The sequence below is a fragment of the Pseudopipra pipra genome, chromosome 4 (assembly GCF_036250125.1).
Source record: "Pseudopipra pipra isolate bDixPip1 chromosome 4, bDixPip1.hap1, whole genome shotgun sequence".
Lineage (NCBI taxonomy): Eukaryota > Metazoa > Chordata > Aves > Passeriformes > Pipridae > Pseudopipra > Pseudopipra pipra.
The window spans coordinates 27,418,433-27,437,344 of NC_087552.1; the positions used below are offsets into that span (position 1 = coordinate 27,418,433).

Genomic DNA, 18,912 nt, shown 5'->3' on the forward strand with positions numbered 1-18,912 from the left:
TAAAAATACAACTGGGCAAGCAAGTCAAACTGGGAAAAAATATTGTAACTGACGGTACATTTAGTGACTTTTAGCACCTGATGCAAGGGAAAATAATGCAGATGCCCAGGCTGTTGTCTCCCCTCTGTATCTCCATATAGCAAACTGACAACAGTTCCCTTACCGTAAACCAGACACACAGCACATGGCAAACAAACTCTAAATCTCCATTAGTTACCTAAAAAGATAAATAATGACCTAAAAGTATAAAATAGTGCAAAGCTTTCTTTAAAAGTCCCTCTCCTGCAGTTTTACAGACAACTCCTGGGCTGCCTTAAAACTACTCTTGCCACAATATTGTTTTCAGGGGCATCAAATGCTCCCACGCTCCTCCTCTCTCCTCATTTGGCTTTGCTAGTGAAAACAAAAGTAAATCTCTATTAAGAAAGACTGTCCTGAACTTTGATTAAATGTACGTCTACACTACCCTGAAAAAATATTTCGGAAAGGAGGGGGGATAATGAGGATGCGAAAAGCAAGAGCCCAGGAGGACGCAGCAGCTGAACCACTCTGTGCGTACACTGCCCAGTCAGTCTAAGCACCACTGCTACTTTGACAAATATTTTTATTCATGGTAAAACCACTGAATAGGAGCCTTTAAGAGCAGTAATTTTGAAATACGGTCACTGCCACTACAGTGTGCAGAGTGGTGAGGAAGGAAGAATGTGCAAATAAAGCATAAGCTGCAAAGAATTAAACATTATGAGCACCCATGTATTAGCAATAAAAATAATTTCCTCTTAGCTGTATCGTTTTTGTTCTGCTGTACTAACACTCCTTTCCTCCCTGTAGTCATTAAAACCCTGACTCAGAGACAACAGCAAAGGGATCTGGCCTCTCTCCCTATGGACATAAGCTTATGTCCCTGTCATTTCAAGGCTGGGAAACTGTCTCATTTTCACTTTGACTGTTCCTTAACACACTAACCATACTGCGGGTGAAATTAGAGTCAAATGTAGCAAGCCCTTTACCAAGATGTAAAACCTTATAGTTTTTTTAGTATCAAGTCAGAAATCTTTTCTGTGTTAATCCAAGGTTTTGGAGATTTTTCCCCCCATCTACTCTCCTGCCAGCCCCAACAAATTTACTGCTTCCTCTGCATAGCCTGCTTTCTTAAATCAGGACTAATTCTTTGTGGCTCTGGTGTTCACTGTGATAACCAGAGGGATGCTCATAAAGCAACACTGAGGAAAGAGTGGCAAGATACAGAGAGTTGGAGTAGTCACTGTAAATAGAGGTGTCTGCTGCCATTATCTACAGGACAGCTAATTCAACTTCTGCCTATCCCACAAGGAGTCTCAAGTATCTGGAAATGAATGCCTGCCCCCAGAAACTGAGCAAGCGGCACGAACAGCATTGCAAAGGTCTCCAAAACACTATGAAGAAATAGCAGAGGAATAACCTTTACATGATGCTGCAACCTTACCTTCCAGCGTGAAACATTACTATGATGAAAAAGTATGTTTTACTGTAATTACTGCTAATTTTTCCCTTCCAGGGACTTTTCTGTTCACTTACGGAGTTTTCACTTGCTACTTGCTACTTCTCTTTGAAAACTTGCTACTTTTTTGCAGCTATTCGGTGAAATTCAAGAGACACTATTTAGCCCAAAAGAGGCACCTGCGGGCTGCCTGCCAGGTTTTCATCCTGTGCAGCCCACTCCATAATCTGCACAGGCAGCGTTCTGTGCCCGAGCAGGGGCACAACTTCTCTTCATGCAGGATTCTTTGGTGACCACATTAGGGAGAGACGGGGAATCTGACAACAAACCTCACCAGTTCCTGAAATCAGGAACTGAAATCCCTTCAACCTGACATGCAGGACCGCAACAAACTAAGTTTTAATTTTGGCTGTGGTGCTGGGGAATGTGCAGCTGCCAGCCGTGGCCACAGTTTAAAGGCTGCAGCTACAGAGCTGTGAAGAAAAAAAGATAACACCACCGATGACCCAAGTAATGCCAGGGAGGCGATGGCACTGGGGCACACTGCTCAAGAAGCACAGTGAACACAGCCTGGGTGCTCATTAAAATAGCAGGTATTTCAGGATGCCCAGGAAGAAGTTTAAAGCCTCCAGCTTCAAACCAGCCGGCACCTCCTTGTAAACCACTCTTCCCACCAGAGGCTGCCAAGAGCAGGGCACGGACATCATTGAGGCCTCAGTAGGTGCCCACCATGCAATCCTAAAAAGCTGCTTTGAGTTCCTCCCATCCTCATGGTAAACAACAAAGGCCCCACCACACCGGTGCCAGGGGAGCTGGCTGAGAAGCCCTGGTCAGCGGTTCCCAGCGCATTGTGTGCAAGAGCCATGAATCAATGGCAGGTTCCTGGGAGAGGGAGCACCCCGTGCTGGTTATCTAACTGTGTTTGCACTGAACTTCTGAGAGGAATGGAGACAAAAGTGGGGGAGGCAAATAATGATGTTGAGGGCAAGTAGCCTGCTTCCCTACAGGGGGGAGAGCAAACAGAAAACCAAGTGGGAAGATACGGGTGCTGCTGCAATGGTAGGGAGGGAACATGAGAATTTTTTGACAAGAACATTTTAGGCTAATTTTCTTAGGCCCCTCCTTGCTTTTACTTAAAAACTTCAGTAGATTGTTTGATCCTTCATTGAAAGGCTGAGTGTGAAACACAGCCAGAGCCAGCACTAACACAAACTTTCTTCTTTCTGTACTGGCTTTAATTCTCTTATTTTCCCTTCCTCCATACACATCACAGTTTTTACTTTCTCAGACTTCTCATTTGCTTTCCTAAAAAAACCAAGCAAACAAAAAAATCCCAAGAAGCAAATGTTTATAAGAGAGATGTCTTCCAGGTGAATTCCTGAAGTGAACTCGGGAAACACCTCCGCCATCAACTTCCTCTAAGATGCTGAACAAATGTTGCTTTTTCAGGTCCTCATTTGCAGAAGCCTCCTCCCAGACTGTGCCTTTGCTTTTGGGAGCAGGGTGGGGGGAGGCAGATGACACATGCACACACACACCATGCCAGCGTGGACACCAGGGATACCTCCCAGGAATCTGCCGGCAGCCACTTAACGTGCTGCGATTTCTACGGGTCACGTCCTCATGCTAGACTCTAGGTTGGGCAATTATACACAGAATTTACCTATTTCATGCTTAATTGCGCAGGCACAAACTTTTGCTCCACCCCCGAAACAGCTATAACTTACCAGCAGCACTTATGATACCACAGGCATTTCTCCCAGTCCTGGCTTAACCTCCTAGGCTCAAATCTCAGCCACTGGCTTAACCAGCCATCCCCTCCTGGGGGAACCCAGGAGAGGAGAGTAGATGCAGGTAACACAAGAAAGGCCAACATCAGCCCACAGCTGACTTGTGACCTACAGGCTCCTGAGCTGTGACACATTACCTCCAGAAATAAACACAAGACTCACCTGTAGGTTCTTCTGTTGGCTGAACTAGAAAAAATAATCTGTCCACTAGACATTGGCCAGAAAGACTCATCTAATAGAGGAGGGCATTTTTTGTGCAATGAGCACAACTGTTTAACTATTCAGCTGTATTTACTTGCAGTCCTGGAGCCAGGGCTGGAAGACAAGCTTCACAAACCTACCTCTGAGATCTCTTTCTCCTAATAAGTCTGCTTGTGCCCCAAAAGCAGGGGTTCTGAACTGGCTTTGATTAAGCCACATTTCCCGACAGAATTTATTGTTCTGCCCCATTAGCCTGTACTACTCTCATTTACACGTATTCCCTGGAAAGAAAAGGAAATAAAAGGAAGTTTCAAAGAAGGAGGGAAAGCATCCTACACACGTTACTTTGGAAGAGCCCTTGAACTAAAAAATGTTTCAAGCAAAATAGAGTTTTGACCAGCTCTCCTACAGTCCCTTAATATTTCCTTATTACTAAGTATGAAGTCATCCTTTTACAGGTCACTCTGATAAGAAGATTATAGTTGCCAGTTATAAAAATATAAAGTGTTTTCAATAGTGCTGTCAAACTGTCTCGGGAGTTGCCTAATAAATTAGAGTTTTCTCATGTTCTCCCAGTCCAAGCCTTCCTTCTGAAGATTTACATGTAAAACAGGATCTCTACACTATTATCTTAGAAATATCCTCAAAATAATTGAGATAGGAAAAAAAAGTCTCAACAAAAGCTGAAAAATCCACACACTTAAGAGCTAAGCTTTTTAAAGTTTTATTTCTTTTTTTCCTTTAAATCCGGCACAACTTCCTTTTCTCCCTATAGCAGGGGTATTTAAGACATGAAATAATGTGTGAGAGAGAAGGTTTTGAGGAACAAATTTTCCAAATCCAACATGCTCGGTTCAAACTTAAAAAATACGTTGAATTTCAGTTGCAGGCGGGAGGCAATCGAGCAGTAAAAAACAGACCAAAACACAGCCCAGCTAGTGTCAGAGGGCACTGAAACAAGGGATGTTCTTTGAGGTAAATTATTTTAATTGCTTATGTTTTTCAAAATGTATTTTAGTACGTTCCCTGTATGGCTTATTTCCTCAATATCCTCAAAAGCTCGCCCCAGTGCCAGTTGGATGAGCTCACTTCTCTTTCCATGTTGATCTCCAGCAGGCTGGAGGGGACCCAGGCCTACCACAGCCTGCCCCACTGCTCTGAGCTCCCACACCTGACCCTCACCCACCTGCTCTCCCCTGCCCCACTCCCAAAAACTCCCCAAGAGGCTGAACCTGTGTGTACATTTGTATTTGAAAGAGGAGGACCTTTATGTGAACACAGGGACAATTTCTACACTTCTCAGGGGCTAATCCACGTGTAGGCATTGAGGGGACAAATCAGAGTCTCCCCCAGTTTGGAGAGATCCCTGCACTGGGTCAAGACCAGCTATTCTCCCGTTTCACCCAAACTTTCCTGTAAACAAGAGCTGTCAACCAGACCACAAGGAGTGCCACACCATGAAACAAGCTGCACAAACCCTATACTGAGGAGAGTGCACGGATGTGACAACAAAGCCACTTTGTAAAAATTAATTTGGGAAGATGTGCCACAGTGTTTTAAGAGTGACAGGAACCTTGCTCACTGTGGGGGCACATGGGAATGATACAAAATTGCAATGAAGGAAGCACAGGATGGGGGGTAGGGAATAAAGTGCAAGCAAAAACACAATCACCAATTTGTGACTGAGGCTTCCTAAACCTGATACAGCACCACCCAAACTTCAGAAACTAGAGACCCTCAACAAATCACTGGATTATGGCATTTTAGCAAAGTAAACACATTTGCATCACTGGACACAGTTTATCTGCATTTTAGCACATCAGCAGGCAAAAAGCCTTCTCCCAGAGCGCAGTCTGCGCTTGACATGTGCTGACACCTTTAATCCTCACCTCCATATTGTACTTTTTTTATGCTACACAAAGCTTGCCAATGCAAGATTTGATAGGGATGAAGAAAGATCAAGGCAAGAAGATATGCCAAAACTGTGGAGAGACAACAGACAGTCACAAAGATAAGTCTCTGAGGCAATTTTGAATATAGAAAAAGGCAGAAAATTGAAGAAATAGAGCCATATATAGCACAGCTAAGTGACCAGTTACAGAGTCAGAGCGTTGGCTCTGAGAAGCCAGTGTCATTAGGACGCCAACCCAGAAATACAGAGCCTACAGGAGTAGCATTTTAGAGCTCATCGCTGTCCACCTCTGAGCCAACAAAACTGCCCAACAAAAGTCTCATGTTCCCTTTCCCTGTTTTTGAACATACATGAAGAATCAAACAATTTCCAGACCTCTGTCCAAGTCAGCTAAGGGGGAAGCTGAGCTGCCATCAGGATCCATGGGATTTCAGCATCGTGCCTTTCAGTTCTGTGAAATCTCACTCCTTTTGCTGTTACTGTGGGGTTTGTTGCAGCTCCCACAATGTCCAGGTTTCTCAGAGCAGGGCTGTCAAGTATGCGCAGTGCCTGGCATTGCACTGGATGCACAGCAACAGCCTGTTTCAAACTACTTTAAAGTTTGAAGAAAGAAAGGAAAAGGAAGGGAAAAAAAAGGTCACACAAACATCTTTCTCCTGTTCTTTGCCAACGCAGCATTACTAGGGCTGCCTCGTTCCAGGAGCACACGCAGATGTGCACCCCTGTTCATTTGAAGCACCGGTATTGTCAGAAGGCACCTCATGGCAAACACATGCATGATATCACATGCTCCCAAGAGACTGTTTCCCCCTGTCCTGGCCTGGGTGAAGCAGACCTGCCCACTGACTTGTGCTGCACTGTTTGAAGCACAGAGCTAGAATACTGGAAGTGCTTGGATAGACAGATGCTTGTGAAATTAGCTGCTTTCTGGCTTGCCTAATAACTCCTAGCCAAAGCATTCTCTGGTTTATGTGTCACAGCAGGTGACAGCAGTACACTTATTTTTTAAGTTAAACTGCCCATTTTATAAATCTTCAGTCACAGCCTTGTAACTTTACACTCGTAATTTTTGCTGACTAAGCTCACGTTATTGATTTTATGCATCAACCTTACCTATATCCACAGCCATTCAAAGAAAATAAACAATCATTGAGTCAACCTTTCAGCTCCATGAAAATGCTCTTCTACACAAGGGATTTGGTAACTTTGAAGATAACAGACAAAAATATTTTAGGTCCTTCTTCTCAAACTGAAGCACCAGCAAGTAACACCACCACCAGAAGCCACAGGAAGGCCAGCCACCTTTCCTCAGGCAGTTCAGATCACTTTTCTTCCCCTTTAGGAGAACAGGCAATCCCTGACTGATTGTCGCAGTTGGTGCATGTGTTAACTCCCTACTGCACTTTTAGCTCAATCCCAAAGATTCAATGAATACATTTTTATTTAAGTGCTCAATCACTTTCTTGCTGAGAGGACAGATTCCTTTGAAGTGGGAAACCCAAACTAAATAAACATATCCACAAGACCCAAGTCTCAAATAGAAGCCACTGGGTTGCTAGATTAAGTTATTCTGAATGTAATTTTCTTAAGTGAATCTAGTGCTTATGAAGGGCCAGAGCAACAGAGACACTAATCCCCAAAGCCAAGCAGCTGTGCCGCCTGCCACCAGTGTCCTGCAGAAAGGGACCAAACCCAATAGCCAGATGAGAACAGTTGTGATGCCAAATACGCCTTATGGCCAAAACCAGCTTAGAGATAAATGCCTGCTAGCCAGGACAGAAGCAGTTTGGGGTGTCTGGGAGCCATTTACGCACAACTGGAGCATCACAGCACATGGCTTCCCTGCAGCATTGGGGAGGACATGCACTGATGACAGCCTGATTCCAGCAGGTCGAGACACACAGACTGCCCAGCTCACAGCAGCGTTTCCCTTGAACCAGCCACATGCTGGATCACTGTCCATCCACATGAGAGCAGCACAGGAGATCACAGCAGGACACACAACACATAGACCACAGGCTGCAAAATCTTCAGTGTCCAAATCAAGAAGGACTCTTGTATGTTTGTCTTCTTGAGAGGTACAGTGTTTTGCTACTGAGAAAAAAAAGCACATGCCTCTAATAAGACTTCAGAAACATCACTGCAGCATTAAATTGCTTTTGTGTGGGTTATTTCCTTCCCGTATCAGGAGGCGTTTTCCCTAACTATAAACAGAAGTTAAGTACTCAAGAGAAGCCAGGCCTGCGGTACCCAGGCTTTTCAATGCCTGCAGCCATGCAGCACAGCAACTATCTGGAAAAAGTCTTTTCCTCTTTTGATGCCTGAACCTGTGGAGCTTCAGGCTTTCTTCTTGAGCCATATCCTCCTTGGCACTTGCAGCCCATAACAAGCTATTCTTATTAACATTTTTTCTGGGCTGGGATTAAGTTGGAGAAGAGACAAGAATGACATTTTGCTTTTAAACCACTTTAAAAAGTAAGTAGCAGCTCTACCATTTAAAGTTTATATTGAATTAACTCCTAGATATATAGAAAAAAGGATATTTAGGACATAAGCATACACACATATTGCTATACAAAAGCTTCAGCTTTGATGATTTGTTATGGGTGGAGTTTTTGATAATACCTCCGCTGAAGCCACACACATACAATTCTTGCCCCTGCACTGAGACACCAGGAGAACATTTTCTTTTCCCCTTGCCCATTCACAGTTAGATAGATTTGCTAATTGCATCAATCAAGAAGGCAGCAAAAGCAGAAGGGGGGTTTTCTTCACTGGTATGTGCCAAAGACCACAGTAATGATGAATTACATACCTAAGACTCTATTTGGATAATGCCATCTTATCATGAGCAACCAGATCAAGCTTCAGACAAGGACAACCTAGAGGCACTGCGGTAACTTCTGCCCCCTTTTCCAAATGGAGGATTCATTTCATTAAGTGGGAGAAAGAAAGCACCACCAAAACTCAGCCCACGACCATTCACAGCTTGGGTTCCTGTTTCACAGATTCGTATCTTAGACTGATCAGCTGTGATGTTTGAGTCAGAGCAGCTGAGAGACGTGTTTGCAGCAGTGAGATCCCTCTATTAGCACTGAGCAGATTCCTATTCTTCCCTGGTACTGGTATTTGGTGCAACTCACTGAGCTCCTCAGAAAACAGTGTTAAAATTCCTCTCTGGGCAAACTGTAGTAAACCCCATCAAGTTCTGCTTCCATAGAGTCAGGAAGCTTTGTGCTCCTCTGCGCCTGATTTCAAAGCTATTTAAGGAGCTAATTTGACATCATTCAACTGGCAACATTCAACTTCATTGAGAAAAGACATGCACTGGGCACGGTGAAGCTGCACAGCTCCAGTCCTGGGTGAGCTCTGGCTTGTCAAGCCCCTCAGCTGCCCGTGCAACCCATTTCCTTAGGCACAGGTCTGAGGTTGTGGCGGGAAGAGATCTGTGACAGGACCACAGCTGCCTAAGGGCCCCAGGGCATCCTGCTCTGATGCCAACTTGGGAATTAGTGCAAAGCTTTCTGATGGCTGATACAGGAGCAGGAGCTGAGCCCCAACATCGGTACTGTGAAACCCTATTTCATGTTGGGCCACGGAGGTTTCAGCTGACCACAGCTCCCAGCAATTCCCTATAATTGCATAGTCAGAAGAAGCAAACTCCCATGAAAAGGCAATATAATGAAAAAATAGGTTTGTATCCTTCTGCAGCTCCCATATATTCCCCCTTGGGATCCCAAAAATTCCCCACAAGTGAGTGAATCAGCCAGCTTTCAGAGGGACAGCAAGATGTAGCTAGGGAAACAAAACCCTCTTACTGAGGCTCTATAGCCACTCATTTTTGCTATTTCTACCCTCATTCTTCCTTCTGACCACATTATTCTCACGATTTCTCCTGGGATGTTAGCTCTTCAAGATGGGAACTAACTCCGTACCTCCTGCCATGCAGAAGCACACAAGGAATATCCAAAATTTGGGCTGGGGAGGTCCTGAGCTGTTCCTAGCATTCAAACTCTCTCAGCAGAATTCCTCATCATTTTCAAACAGATATGCTGTGTTTTGCAAGTTGCCATAAGATGTTTATAGTATCCTCCGACCTATTTAACACATCCAGCAGCTACAAAGAGACAGTTGAGCCAGACCCCCAAGAACATATAAGAACAGGAAAAAGAGAGGTTGTAGAAATCCTCTATCTTTCCTTAGGAAGTTTAATTCATGGGGAATGAGGGAGAAACAAAGACAAAATTATTTTCTGGATGAATTTACAACACAGAGAAATGATTCTCCTTCAGTTACCTCCTTTGTTCCCACGTTCCCATCAAACAGATGAGAAAGGTTTGCCACCCCAAAACTAGTCTTGTTAACCAAAGAGTAAGAAAAAACCCACACGTTAGAAAACAAACAGCTGTCTCCACCTCCATCTTCAGTACCCCCGCAATGCTGAGAAACCACCAGAAGATATCTCGAGCACACAGGATGCACATTCACCAGGTGTTACTGTGGTTTTAGTACCATCACATGCCACTTCTCCTGCAGCCACCCAAACCAACTGCTTTGCTTTTCCACTTACCCCGCTATCTGATAAGAATACAGAGGCATGAAGCTTGTACCTGAACTTGTAATTAATGCTCTCCTGCTCCTACAAATACGACTTGCAAGAAGTAAATCAGTTGTCAGAAAAATAAGAAATTTTTTTTAAAAGGGGGGGGAGAATGGGGAAGACAAGACCACTCTAGCAGGCTTTGGAAGATTCTAAATCCTTGTCATACACTCTCTTCCTTCCAAAAGCTGCACTGAAATTACACTTCAGTTTCCTTCTTCTATGGTTTATTAGACAAGTTGTGTTTGCCTATAGATTTGTACTTTTAATTTTACAAAGCAGGCTTGTAAAGCATTTGCCTTTTCTTTTTTTAAAAAAGGGCTTTTTTTATCCCCCTACATGTGCTGATGAAAGTAACTTTTTTCCCTTTCCAAGAAAGCTTTGCTCTCCCTCATCATAGATGGTCCTCGTCCTGTGTCTGGATGACATTCCCCAGGGATGCATCCCCTGGGGTGGTTTGAAGGCAGCAGGTCCTTCCAAGGCGGAAAAAAGATTCAGCGCCCCGGGGCAGCTTTTTAATCCCGGCTAACACCTCCAGGCAACAGATGCATCAACAAGAAGCGTCTTTGTCATGCAAATAGCAGGGCGCAGGTACACACCATGCACAAATGGCTGGGGACTGACACCCCAGGGGAGACCTCCACTTCCAGTGCTTGATGATCTCAGCTGCTCTTTGCCACCCCCCCCCAGCCCCGGCACGTTGCCCTGAGAAGGGGAGTCAGAGCAAACCTTCAGGGAGGCGGTTGGGACCCCAACAAAGGTGAGCAGCACCGTGGTGCTGGAGCTGTGGTAAGCCATGGAGCGAGCGAGCATGTCATCTCCTGGATGCGGCGTTTTGATCTTGCACGCATTAAAACTCAACTGTCAGCTAGGAGACTAACAAAGATTACAGTTCAATTAAACAAAAAAATTATTTAATAACTCAAGCGTGTAGCCTTGTGGTTAAACTGAAAGAACTCCAGGTTTATGTCAACATTGCAGCCCTGCAACAGCACTATTTTACTGAAATAGTAGTGCTGCTCTGACATGCAAGAGCAGCACCGAACTAAATTAGCCCCTCAGATGTTCAGCAGGCAGCTTTACACTTAGAAAGAAGATGCATTTCCCCCCCTTTCTCCCCTCCAATGTACCCACAAAGGATAGTTCCTCAAGTACCTGAGACCAGAGCCTCTGCAAGATGACATTCTGAAAGCATTAATGCCAGATCAGTAAAGAACGGCAGCCCCACAGCACACATATGTGGAGAAAATCCTCAGTGAATAATTAAATTGGACTTTGTTGTTCAAAGCTATACACCAGCACTCGGGACTTTCTTAGGAAGGTAACACAGGAAAGAGGGTGTAAAAAAAAGTTTCCCGGTCCTCAAAAGGGCAGGTTTGAGTCCCAATGCACTCTTGAAAACCTGCATCCTTTTCCCCACAATACAACCGAAGTTGTTTGCAGAACAGTGTTTACGACAACAAATAACAACAGACCATGGTCATCATGCTTCACCCTAAATGGCTGTAAGCCTCTGAACTGGAATTTATACACAAAAAACCTCAGAGCTATAGAAAGCAACATACTGCATGAGTTTTTGCACCTTTCAAATGCAGTGACATACAAAAAGGGCAGATCCATGTTCTTCCCAGTGCCAAAGTACCTTGTCATTCCGACTCCAAACATACACTAATTTAACATGTTTTACTACTGTGAAATTACCAACACAGATCAGGCCCCCTTCTTTGTTGTTTTTGAAGTCAAATGCCACAACCCTGAATAAAAATCAGGAATACTGGCGAGCAAAACAATGCCAGTTATTTGACAGAGACCTCCAAGTAAAAATCGAAGAGCCAGTAAGAGGGAAAACTGCTTTATCAGAGGGAAATAACAGTATCCAAGTTCTTATATCACAGCACACACAACAGCAGTGGCATTTTTTTCAGCAGGATGCCTACAAGCAAATTTTTTTCCACTCCACTCAGATTGTGCTAATATAATTTCCACAGCTCATTTTAACATTGCCGCTCCACTGTTTTATATGTATACCAAGAGGTTTACAAAAATAAATGGGAATTGACTGTCCAAAATTAAAAGTACATTAAAATCTATCAAACATGCATCTACACCAATGGAAACAGAGGGACCAACCTGGAAGAATCAGTGCCCGCCACAACGTAAAGGAAAGCTGTAACTACTGCATCATGGTTGATATTAATTCCTAAACGACCATTTCACAATTTGTGGCTGAAGATATAGAGTATGTTTCAAAGCAATGCTGCCAGATAGATAAAGCCTTCACGCAGACCAACTGACGGCAGAAACAAATATCAATCAGCAGAGAGTAATGCCACATCTGAAGGTAAAAAAAAAAAATCCAATCTTCTCATCTTTCTGACATGCAACTTTAGCAGTTCCGCTTCCTTGATTTTCCGCAACAAATGAAAAGTTAAAGCCAGAAAATTCATATCTGTCCCAGTCACTACAAAGACGGCATTTACATCATTCCGCCACACATTATCCTACAGTCGTAAACCAGGTCTCCCCCCCAAGAAAGCCTCCAGTCCTGTTCAGATACATTAATCTCAGCTTTTCCACCGTCATCATGACCAACACCTCTAAGAGCTCTCAAACTTCACTGGACAGAGGTTCTGAACAGCAGAAGCTCAACCTTCACCGTAACTGAAGCTACACAAGAAACCCCATCATGAACAGACTCTGCAGACCAAACAGGAGGAAACCCAGCTTGCCAAAAACAGTCGTTGGAAGAGATAACTCACTGTTCTGGGGATGGGTGGCGACAGAGATCCATTAGGCATGTATGGGTCGTTATTCATATTTGGCATCATGATATACCCAGAATAACCAGAGTATGATGGTCCTTTGCTGTATAAGCCACTGTCTGGATGCTTTCCTACGGAAGACGAAACAATGATTACATTATTCCCCACATATGCATTTCTTGTGAGTTAGAGCACTTAAATAGGTACTGTGTATATATAAAAATGTTCTGCATGCAAATGTTTCCTTACTCATGGAAATTATTGCTGACAGAGAGCAGTCTAAAGCAATTTGTAATAACATTTTTTTAGGAAGAGTTAATTCTTAAAGGAGCAAGTACTCTCAGTGAGGAGTTTATAATACAGAACAGCCTCAGAGGAACCAAATTATTTTGCTAGTTTCCATTCAAATCAAGGTAGAAACATCAGCAATGACATCACATTTCTCAAAGAGCAGTTTCCCCCAATTTTGTACATGCCTGTAGGATTTGTGGATTTAGAAATATTGCCAGTATGGGTTTCCAACATCATTGTTAGGAAAGGGAGGATAGGGCGGTGATAACTAGATGTAATAATTTCCTTCTCTTACTGAGGCACTCTGCAGCGAACAATTCATTCTGGCTACGCTCACTGGGAACAAATAAAGGGCAGAGGCTGGCTTGGAAGGAGATCCGAACAATTTGGGAGGGGGGCTGTTGAATGCACATGGCACTACAGTCAAGAGGGAAGCCAAGAGAGGGAGGCTATGTCGTAGGAAGATAAAGTATTTGAGTCCAGGTCCTGAAAATGGGGATGAATAGGTCTCCCATCTATATGCCCGTTCACAATGATACTATTTAAAAGTGAGGTTTTAAGGAGATGCAGGGCTGAAAAGAAAACTATCCAGAGCCGAGCACCTCTCTCTCACTGCCAAAATGCTGTGAGCATGGACATCATTGCTTTTAGGCTGTTTAATGACAAATTTGGAGGAAGATTGCCACAGAGTCCCAGAAATCACCAGGACTGAACTGTATCTGTCTTCACATGGAATTTATGATTTGGTTTAGCTTGTGATAATAAGTATTTAATTTTAAACATAATCTCCCATCCTTCACAGCACACATTCTTTGAACGCGTGTCCAGCTTTGTAAGTGATATTCAATGAATTCTGCTATTTCCTCTGTCCTCCTCAATTAAAATTAACCAGCTGGTACATTAAAAAAAGCAAGAGGTCTGTCCATGCTTAGATATGGAAGAGGAGATTTAAGTGACAGACTTTGGTTATGGGGAAAAAAGAAGATTTTCTGAACACAACTCTAGATAGATAGGTTTAAGCTGATATCCTAAAAATAGTTCTTCAGTGAAGATCCATTTGGCCTACTTATCGGTTTCTGAACAACTGAAATACCATTTGGTCACTCAAGATAAACGTGCTACATGTTCATCTCATTTTTAAATGTACTTTGAAAGCACTCTGGTATCCCTCTTCCCCAAAAGGTAGTAAATTTATGTTTCCCATAAGAAACCAAGTTGCAGTGTAAGGACTGTGTGGATGATCACAGAGGGACTAATAAGACTAATATTGCCTGTCAGGACTGCGCGCTTCTCACCTTCCTCGGGGTGCTCTCTGCCTTTATCATGGTAGGAATCCTGTGCTTGAGTCTGTCTGGAAACCTGACCGCAAGGAATCCACCGTCAGAAATGAAGATAAAGAAGAAAAGTCATTGTATGGATGCTCATTTATCGATCACAGCACTACAGCTTCTTGAAGCAAGAAAAAAGTTAGAGCATGAGATAAACATCTCTCTTTTTCCTCTTAAGTCTCTTGGAAGGGAACTGTACCAGAAACGTTTGTGTAAACGATCGTTTTATGACAACGTGAATAACTACGGGGCTTTGTGAAGCCCTTCTATCAGAAGCACCCTGCATTTAATGAAAGGGGCTAATTTCTGGAAAATATTTGGAGCTTTGGAGGTCAAAACGCTCTTGGTAAAAAGATACCAAAATAATAATAATAATAATGAAAATCAGGTTGTCCTCCTTACCATATCTTTAGGGAAAAAAAGTGAAAAAAATATTAAAATTAAGCAAAATTTTAAAAAAGGCAGGTTCCCCGCTCTCCCTGAAGTTGTTTTAGCGTCGGTAATTTCTTCCCAAACAGTTTTATGCAAATCCCTTAAAGAGTTTACGGCTAATGCTCCAACCCCGCTGATTTTACTGAAGAAATTTCATGGCTGCTTGAGGTTTAATACCACCGCACCGTCGGGGGACTCGCGGCAACTTTCTCATCCCGGGCCGAAGCGCGGAAGGGGCCACCCCCTCCAGCCCAATCTCGGGCGCGGAGAGCGACCGGCTATGCTCGCCGCACCTATAGAGACGGGAGTTGGGATGGGATTATTTCCTTTTTTTTTAGGGCAAATTTGGGAAACACGATTTTCCTCAGTGCCCCGCCGAAGCTCCCCCCCTCCCTCGCGGCGGGAGCCGGAGCCCGCCGGCATCCCGCGACCCTCCGCTCCGCGCTGCCCCGCGGAGCCCCCGCGGCCGCGCACCTCGTGCCCGTTGGCGCCGGGGGCGATCTCGGACTCGTTGACGAGAGAGGACTTGATGTCGGCCAGGTCGCCCTCCTCCTCGGGGTGGCTGATCTCGGCGAAGATCTTCTCCTTCTGGGGGTCCCCCTCGTCCTTGAAGGGGATCATCTCGTCGGTGGCGCAGAGCTCCGGGTCCCCCCCACCGCCCCCGGCCCCCGGCAGCTGCGGCATCCTCACGGCAGCGCGGCGTCTGCTGCGGCCGCCGGCCCGCCGCGGGAAGGGGAGCGGGAGGAGCAGCGGGGGGAGGAGGAGGAGGAGGGCGGAGGAGGAGGAGGAGGAGAGAGGAGAAGAAGGAGGAGAGAAGGAAAAATCCCGTGAACTCCTCGGGGTTGCTCTCGGCAGCTGGAGACCCCTGCCTGTCCGCCCGCCCCCTCGGGGCCGAGGTACCCCGGCTCCCGCACGGCACAGACCCCGCGGCGACCCTCGCCCCGACGCGCCGCACGGCCGGAATAGATCGAAATAGAGCCGCCTGTGTCCCGACCGCGCCGGGGACCGCCCCTCAGGAGACCCGACCCCCTCTTCAACCCCCGGGACTCGGGCTCATCCCTGGGGGTGAGGGGACGCGGTGGGGAGCAGAACCCGCCGAAGTTTGGCCTCCGACTGAAGTTGCCACCAACCCGGCGGGACCGAGTTAAAATGGCTGGGGGAAACCGGGCGGGGGGAGGGGGCGTCCCGGGTGAAGGGGACGGCGCTACCCGCGGCGCGCACCCACCGGGCCTTTGTCTGCCGCTTCGTCCGCGGCTCCGGGCACGGCTGGGCTCGGCTCGGCGGCACCGCGAGGGGCGGGGGGTCGAGGAAGAAACAGCCCCGGGAGGGAGGGAGGACAGGAGGGAGGGATGGAACGGGCGGGGAAGTGCCCCCCCCTTCCCCTCTGCGCCCGCGGGCAGGGGAAAAAAAAAAAAGTTGCCGGCGCGGCGGACCCGGCCGCCTCCACGCTCAGCGCCCGGCGCGGGGCCTCCTGCCGCAGCCGGCGGGCGCGGCGCCCCTCGGGGGGCGGCGGTGGGGCGCGGGGCGGCGGCGGCGCAACTTCAGCATCGCTCCCGCCCGCCCGCTCTCCGCCGTCGGGGCGGGGCGGGGGCGGCGGAGATGAAAGAAGCCGCCGCCGTGACTGACACCGCGCCCGGGCAGGGAGGGCCGGGCAGCGGGGGCGGGGAGGGGGAGAGGAGGCGGCCGGGGCCGGGGCCGGGGCCAGCGGGGAGGGAGGAGGAGGGAGCGGGTGCGGGGCTGCCCCGAGGCAAACTTTGCTCTAGCTGCCCTGAGTAGCCTCTATGTGTGTCTGTGTGTCCTTGTGTGTGTCTGAATGCACACGTGTGCGTGTGTGTGCGTGTCCGCGCCGCGGGGGCTGCGCCGGGACGCTGCCGCTTCTCTCCGTCCCCAGCCAGGAGCCCGCCGAGGAGGGCACAGGCACTAGCCGCATCCCCGGGAAGGGCGGATAGACCTGCTTTTTTTAGGGCTGCTTTGTTGAGCCTTCCCAATCGCCACATGGCGCTGCTCCGGTGTGGGAAGTGTGCGAGGGATTGCCCGGGCTGTGCCCGCGCCCGCTTCGGACGAAGAGCAGAATTAAGACATCCCCACCTAATCCAGCAAGTGCCCGGCAGAAAAGTAGTAGCCCCCGAGAGATCGGGGGGATATGCTTGTCCCGGTTTCGGACGGGTAAATGGAGCCAGAGCATAACGGAGATTCATTCCTCCACCCCGTCCCGTTCCTCCAGCATCGTGCTGCCCCGTTAGCTCCCGGCTGCCCCGCTATTGCCCTGCTGCAGGGCACGAGTACAATAAAAAAAAAAAAAATCATCCAGACAAAAGCAGGCGCTGAGCTTGGGAAACGTCAGGACCCTCAACTTTTATTTTGCGAACGCGGTGGGCGCACATTTTGCAGGAAACAACTTCCCATGATTTAGGCGTCGCAAAGGTGCGCTTGGTGCTTTGCACATGCCCCGTCAGGTTGCTAAACCTTCAAGAATCGGGAGCCGGAGGAACGGGAACTTGTGGATGCTCAATCCGTTTTCAGCAGATGCTGGGTTCGGCGCGGAGGCACTGCCGGCCGGGACACGGGGCGGGCTGAGCCCGGCTGCCCACGCCGCCGCCCGCGGCTCTGCATCATCGCCCACGAACGAGTAATTAATATCCAGCTGAGAAATGAGACCCTCCAAACCCCGAGAAAGGGAGCAAGGTAGTGGAAAACGGGGGATGGACTTGCCAAGTGGAACAAGTGCGTGAAATAAATAATCGAGAAAGAAAGAAATTAGAAATCTAACCCCTGGGAAGGTACTTAATTGTGCAATGCTCCCTGGATGCAGGGAAACCCCCTCTCTCCCGGAGGCGGCTGGAGAGAGGCGATGAGGAAGCGGTTGTTTGGAAAACGACAGACAACTCGGGGATGGTTCGTGAGCGGAGACGCACATCTCCGCATCCCTCCCTCCTCTCTTCCCTTTCCTGGTGCTCGGCGGACACCGGACACCCAGGCTGGGCGAAGCTGCTCCGGGACGGTCCCGTTCTGAAAAAAAAAAACCTGTGGCGAGAGGCTGAGCGTTGCAACCCGTTCCCCCGACGGGGCGGTGTGCCCCGGGAGCAGGCACACGGGTCCCCGCCGGAGAAGCCGGCAGGGCGGCCACTCGTCTGTTTCATTACCGGGTCCCTCTTCCAGCCTCCCCCCCCTCCGCCGTTCCTTCACGTGGGCTGGACTTTTTCCGGGATCGGTTTTTGGTGGAAAGATTTTGAGGGCAAAAAAGGGCCGGGATGGGGGCGGCGGGACCGGGGCGGGGGGATGTGTGCGTGTGGAAACCGTAATGATTTACGATAAGAAGATAAACTCAGGAAACCTCAAGTCCAGCGTCAGATTCGACTGGAGACAATTCAGAGCTGTCGCTTTACTCGCAGTTCGTGGGGCTGGGAAGGAGTGCACGGCCGGGGGGGGGGCAAGGCCCGGGGTATGGGGGCGTCCCACGGTGGCCCCGCTCGCGCCCGGCGGGACCCCGCCACTCTCCCCGCGCCGCCGGCAGCGCGCCCGCCGCCGTGCCCGGCACCGGGCTCCGCAGCGGCTACCGCGCCGTTTGGTGCTTTAACAGGGTTTATTTTTGCGCTTTAGGTGTTCTTTTATTTTATTTTCATTTTAGCGTGGGTTTGTGTTTTTCCCGTGGTTTGGGGTTTTTTTTGTTTGTTTGGTTTGGTTTGGTTTTTAATTATTTTTGGACGGGTTTTGTCTTTTTTTTTTTTTTTTTTTTTTTTTATTTCGGTCGTTTGAAGGGGTTTTGGCGTTTTAGAGGGGGTTGTGGCTTTTTGTTAGTTGGGTTTTTCTGCATTTCAGCGTTGAAGGCACCCGCACTTTGAGCACTCCCCGACGGCCATCCCGGCTTGCCAGTCTTCGGGGAGGGGGGGGCGAATAGGGAGAGCAAACCCGCCGTCAGCTCCGGGGCGGGCGAGCACCAGAGGTCGGGGCAGCGGGATGAGCCCCTTAGAGATTTAGGGGGGCTGACCGGGGCAGAGGGGGAACGGGGTTTCCAAGGACGACCCCCCCCCAGGCGCAGCAAGTGGGGCGCTGGGGACACACGACACCCTCGCGTGCGAAGCGGCGTCCGCCGCCGGCGCCCCCTATATAGGGGAG

General features: G+C 47.9%; 1 protein-coding gene across 6 annotated transcripts in view; it reads right to left on the reverse strand.

Annotated features, from left to right (window-relative positions):
* LEF1 (lymphoid enhancer binding factor 1) overlaps positions 1-16,163 on the reverse strand; it is a 71,073-nt gene extending 54,910 nt beyond the window's left edge. For 4 of the 6 annotated variants that reach the window (XM_064652073.1, XM_064652074.1, XM_064652070.1 and 1 more), the window contains exons 1-3: positions 15,271-15,534; positions 14,332-14,395; positions 12,743-12,876 (exon numbers count right to left, since the gene is read on the reverse strand). In XM_064652073.1, the coding sequence (XP_064508143.1) occupies positions 12,743-12,876; positions 14,332-14,395; positions 15,271-15,480 (408 nt within the window). In that variant the 5' untranslated portion in view covers positions 15,481-15,534. Of the gene's footprint in view, positions 1-12,742; positions 12,877-14,331; positions 14,396-15,270; positions 15,538-16,021 lie in introns of those variants that run through there. The other 2 variants (XM_064652076.1, XM_064652075.1) reach the window with 2 other exon arrangements.
* Positions 16,164-18,912: the final 2,749 nt, after the last annotated feature.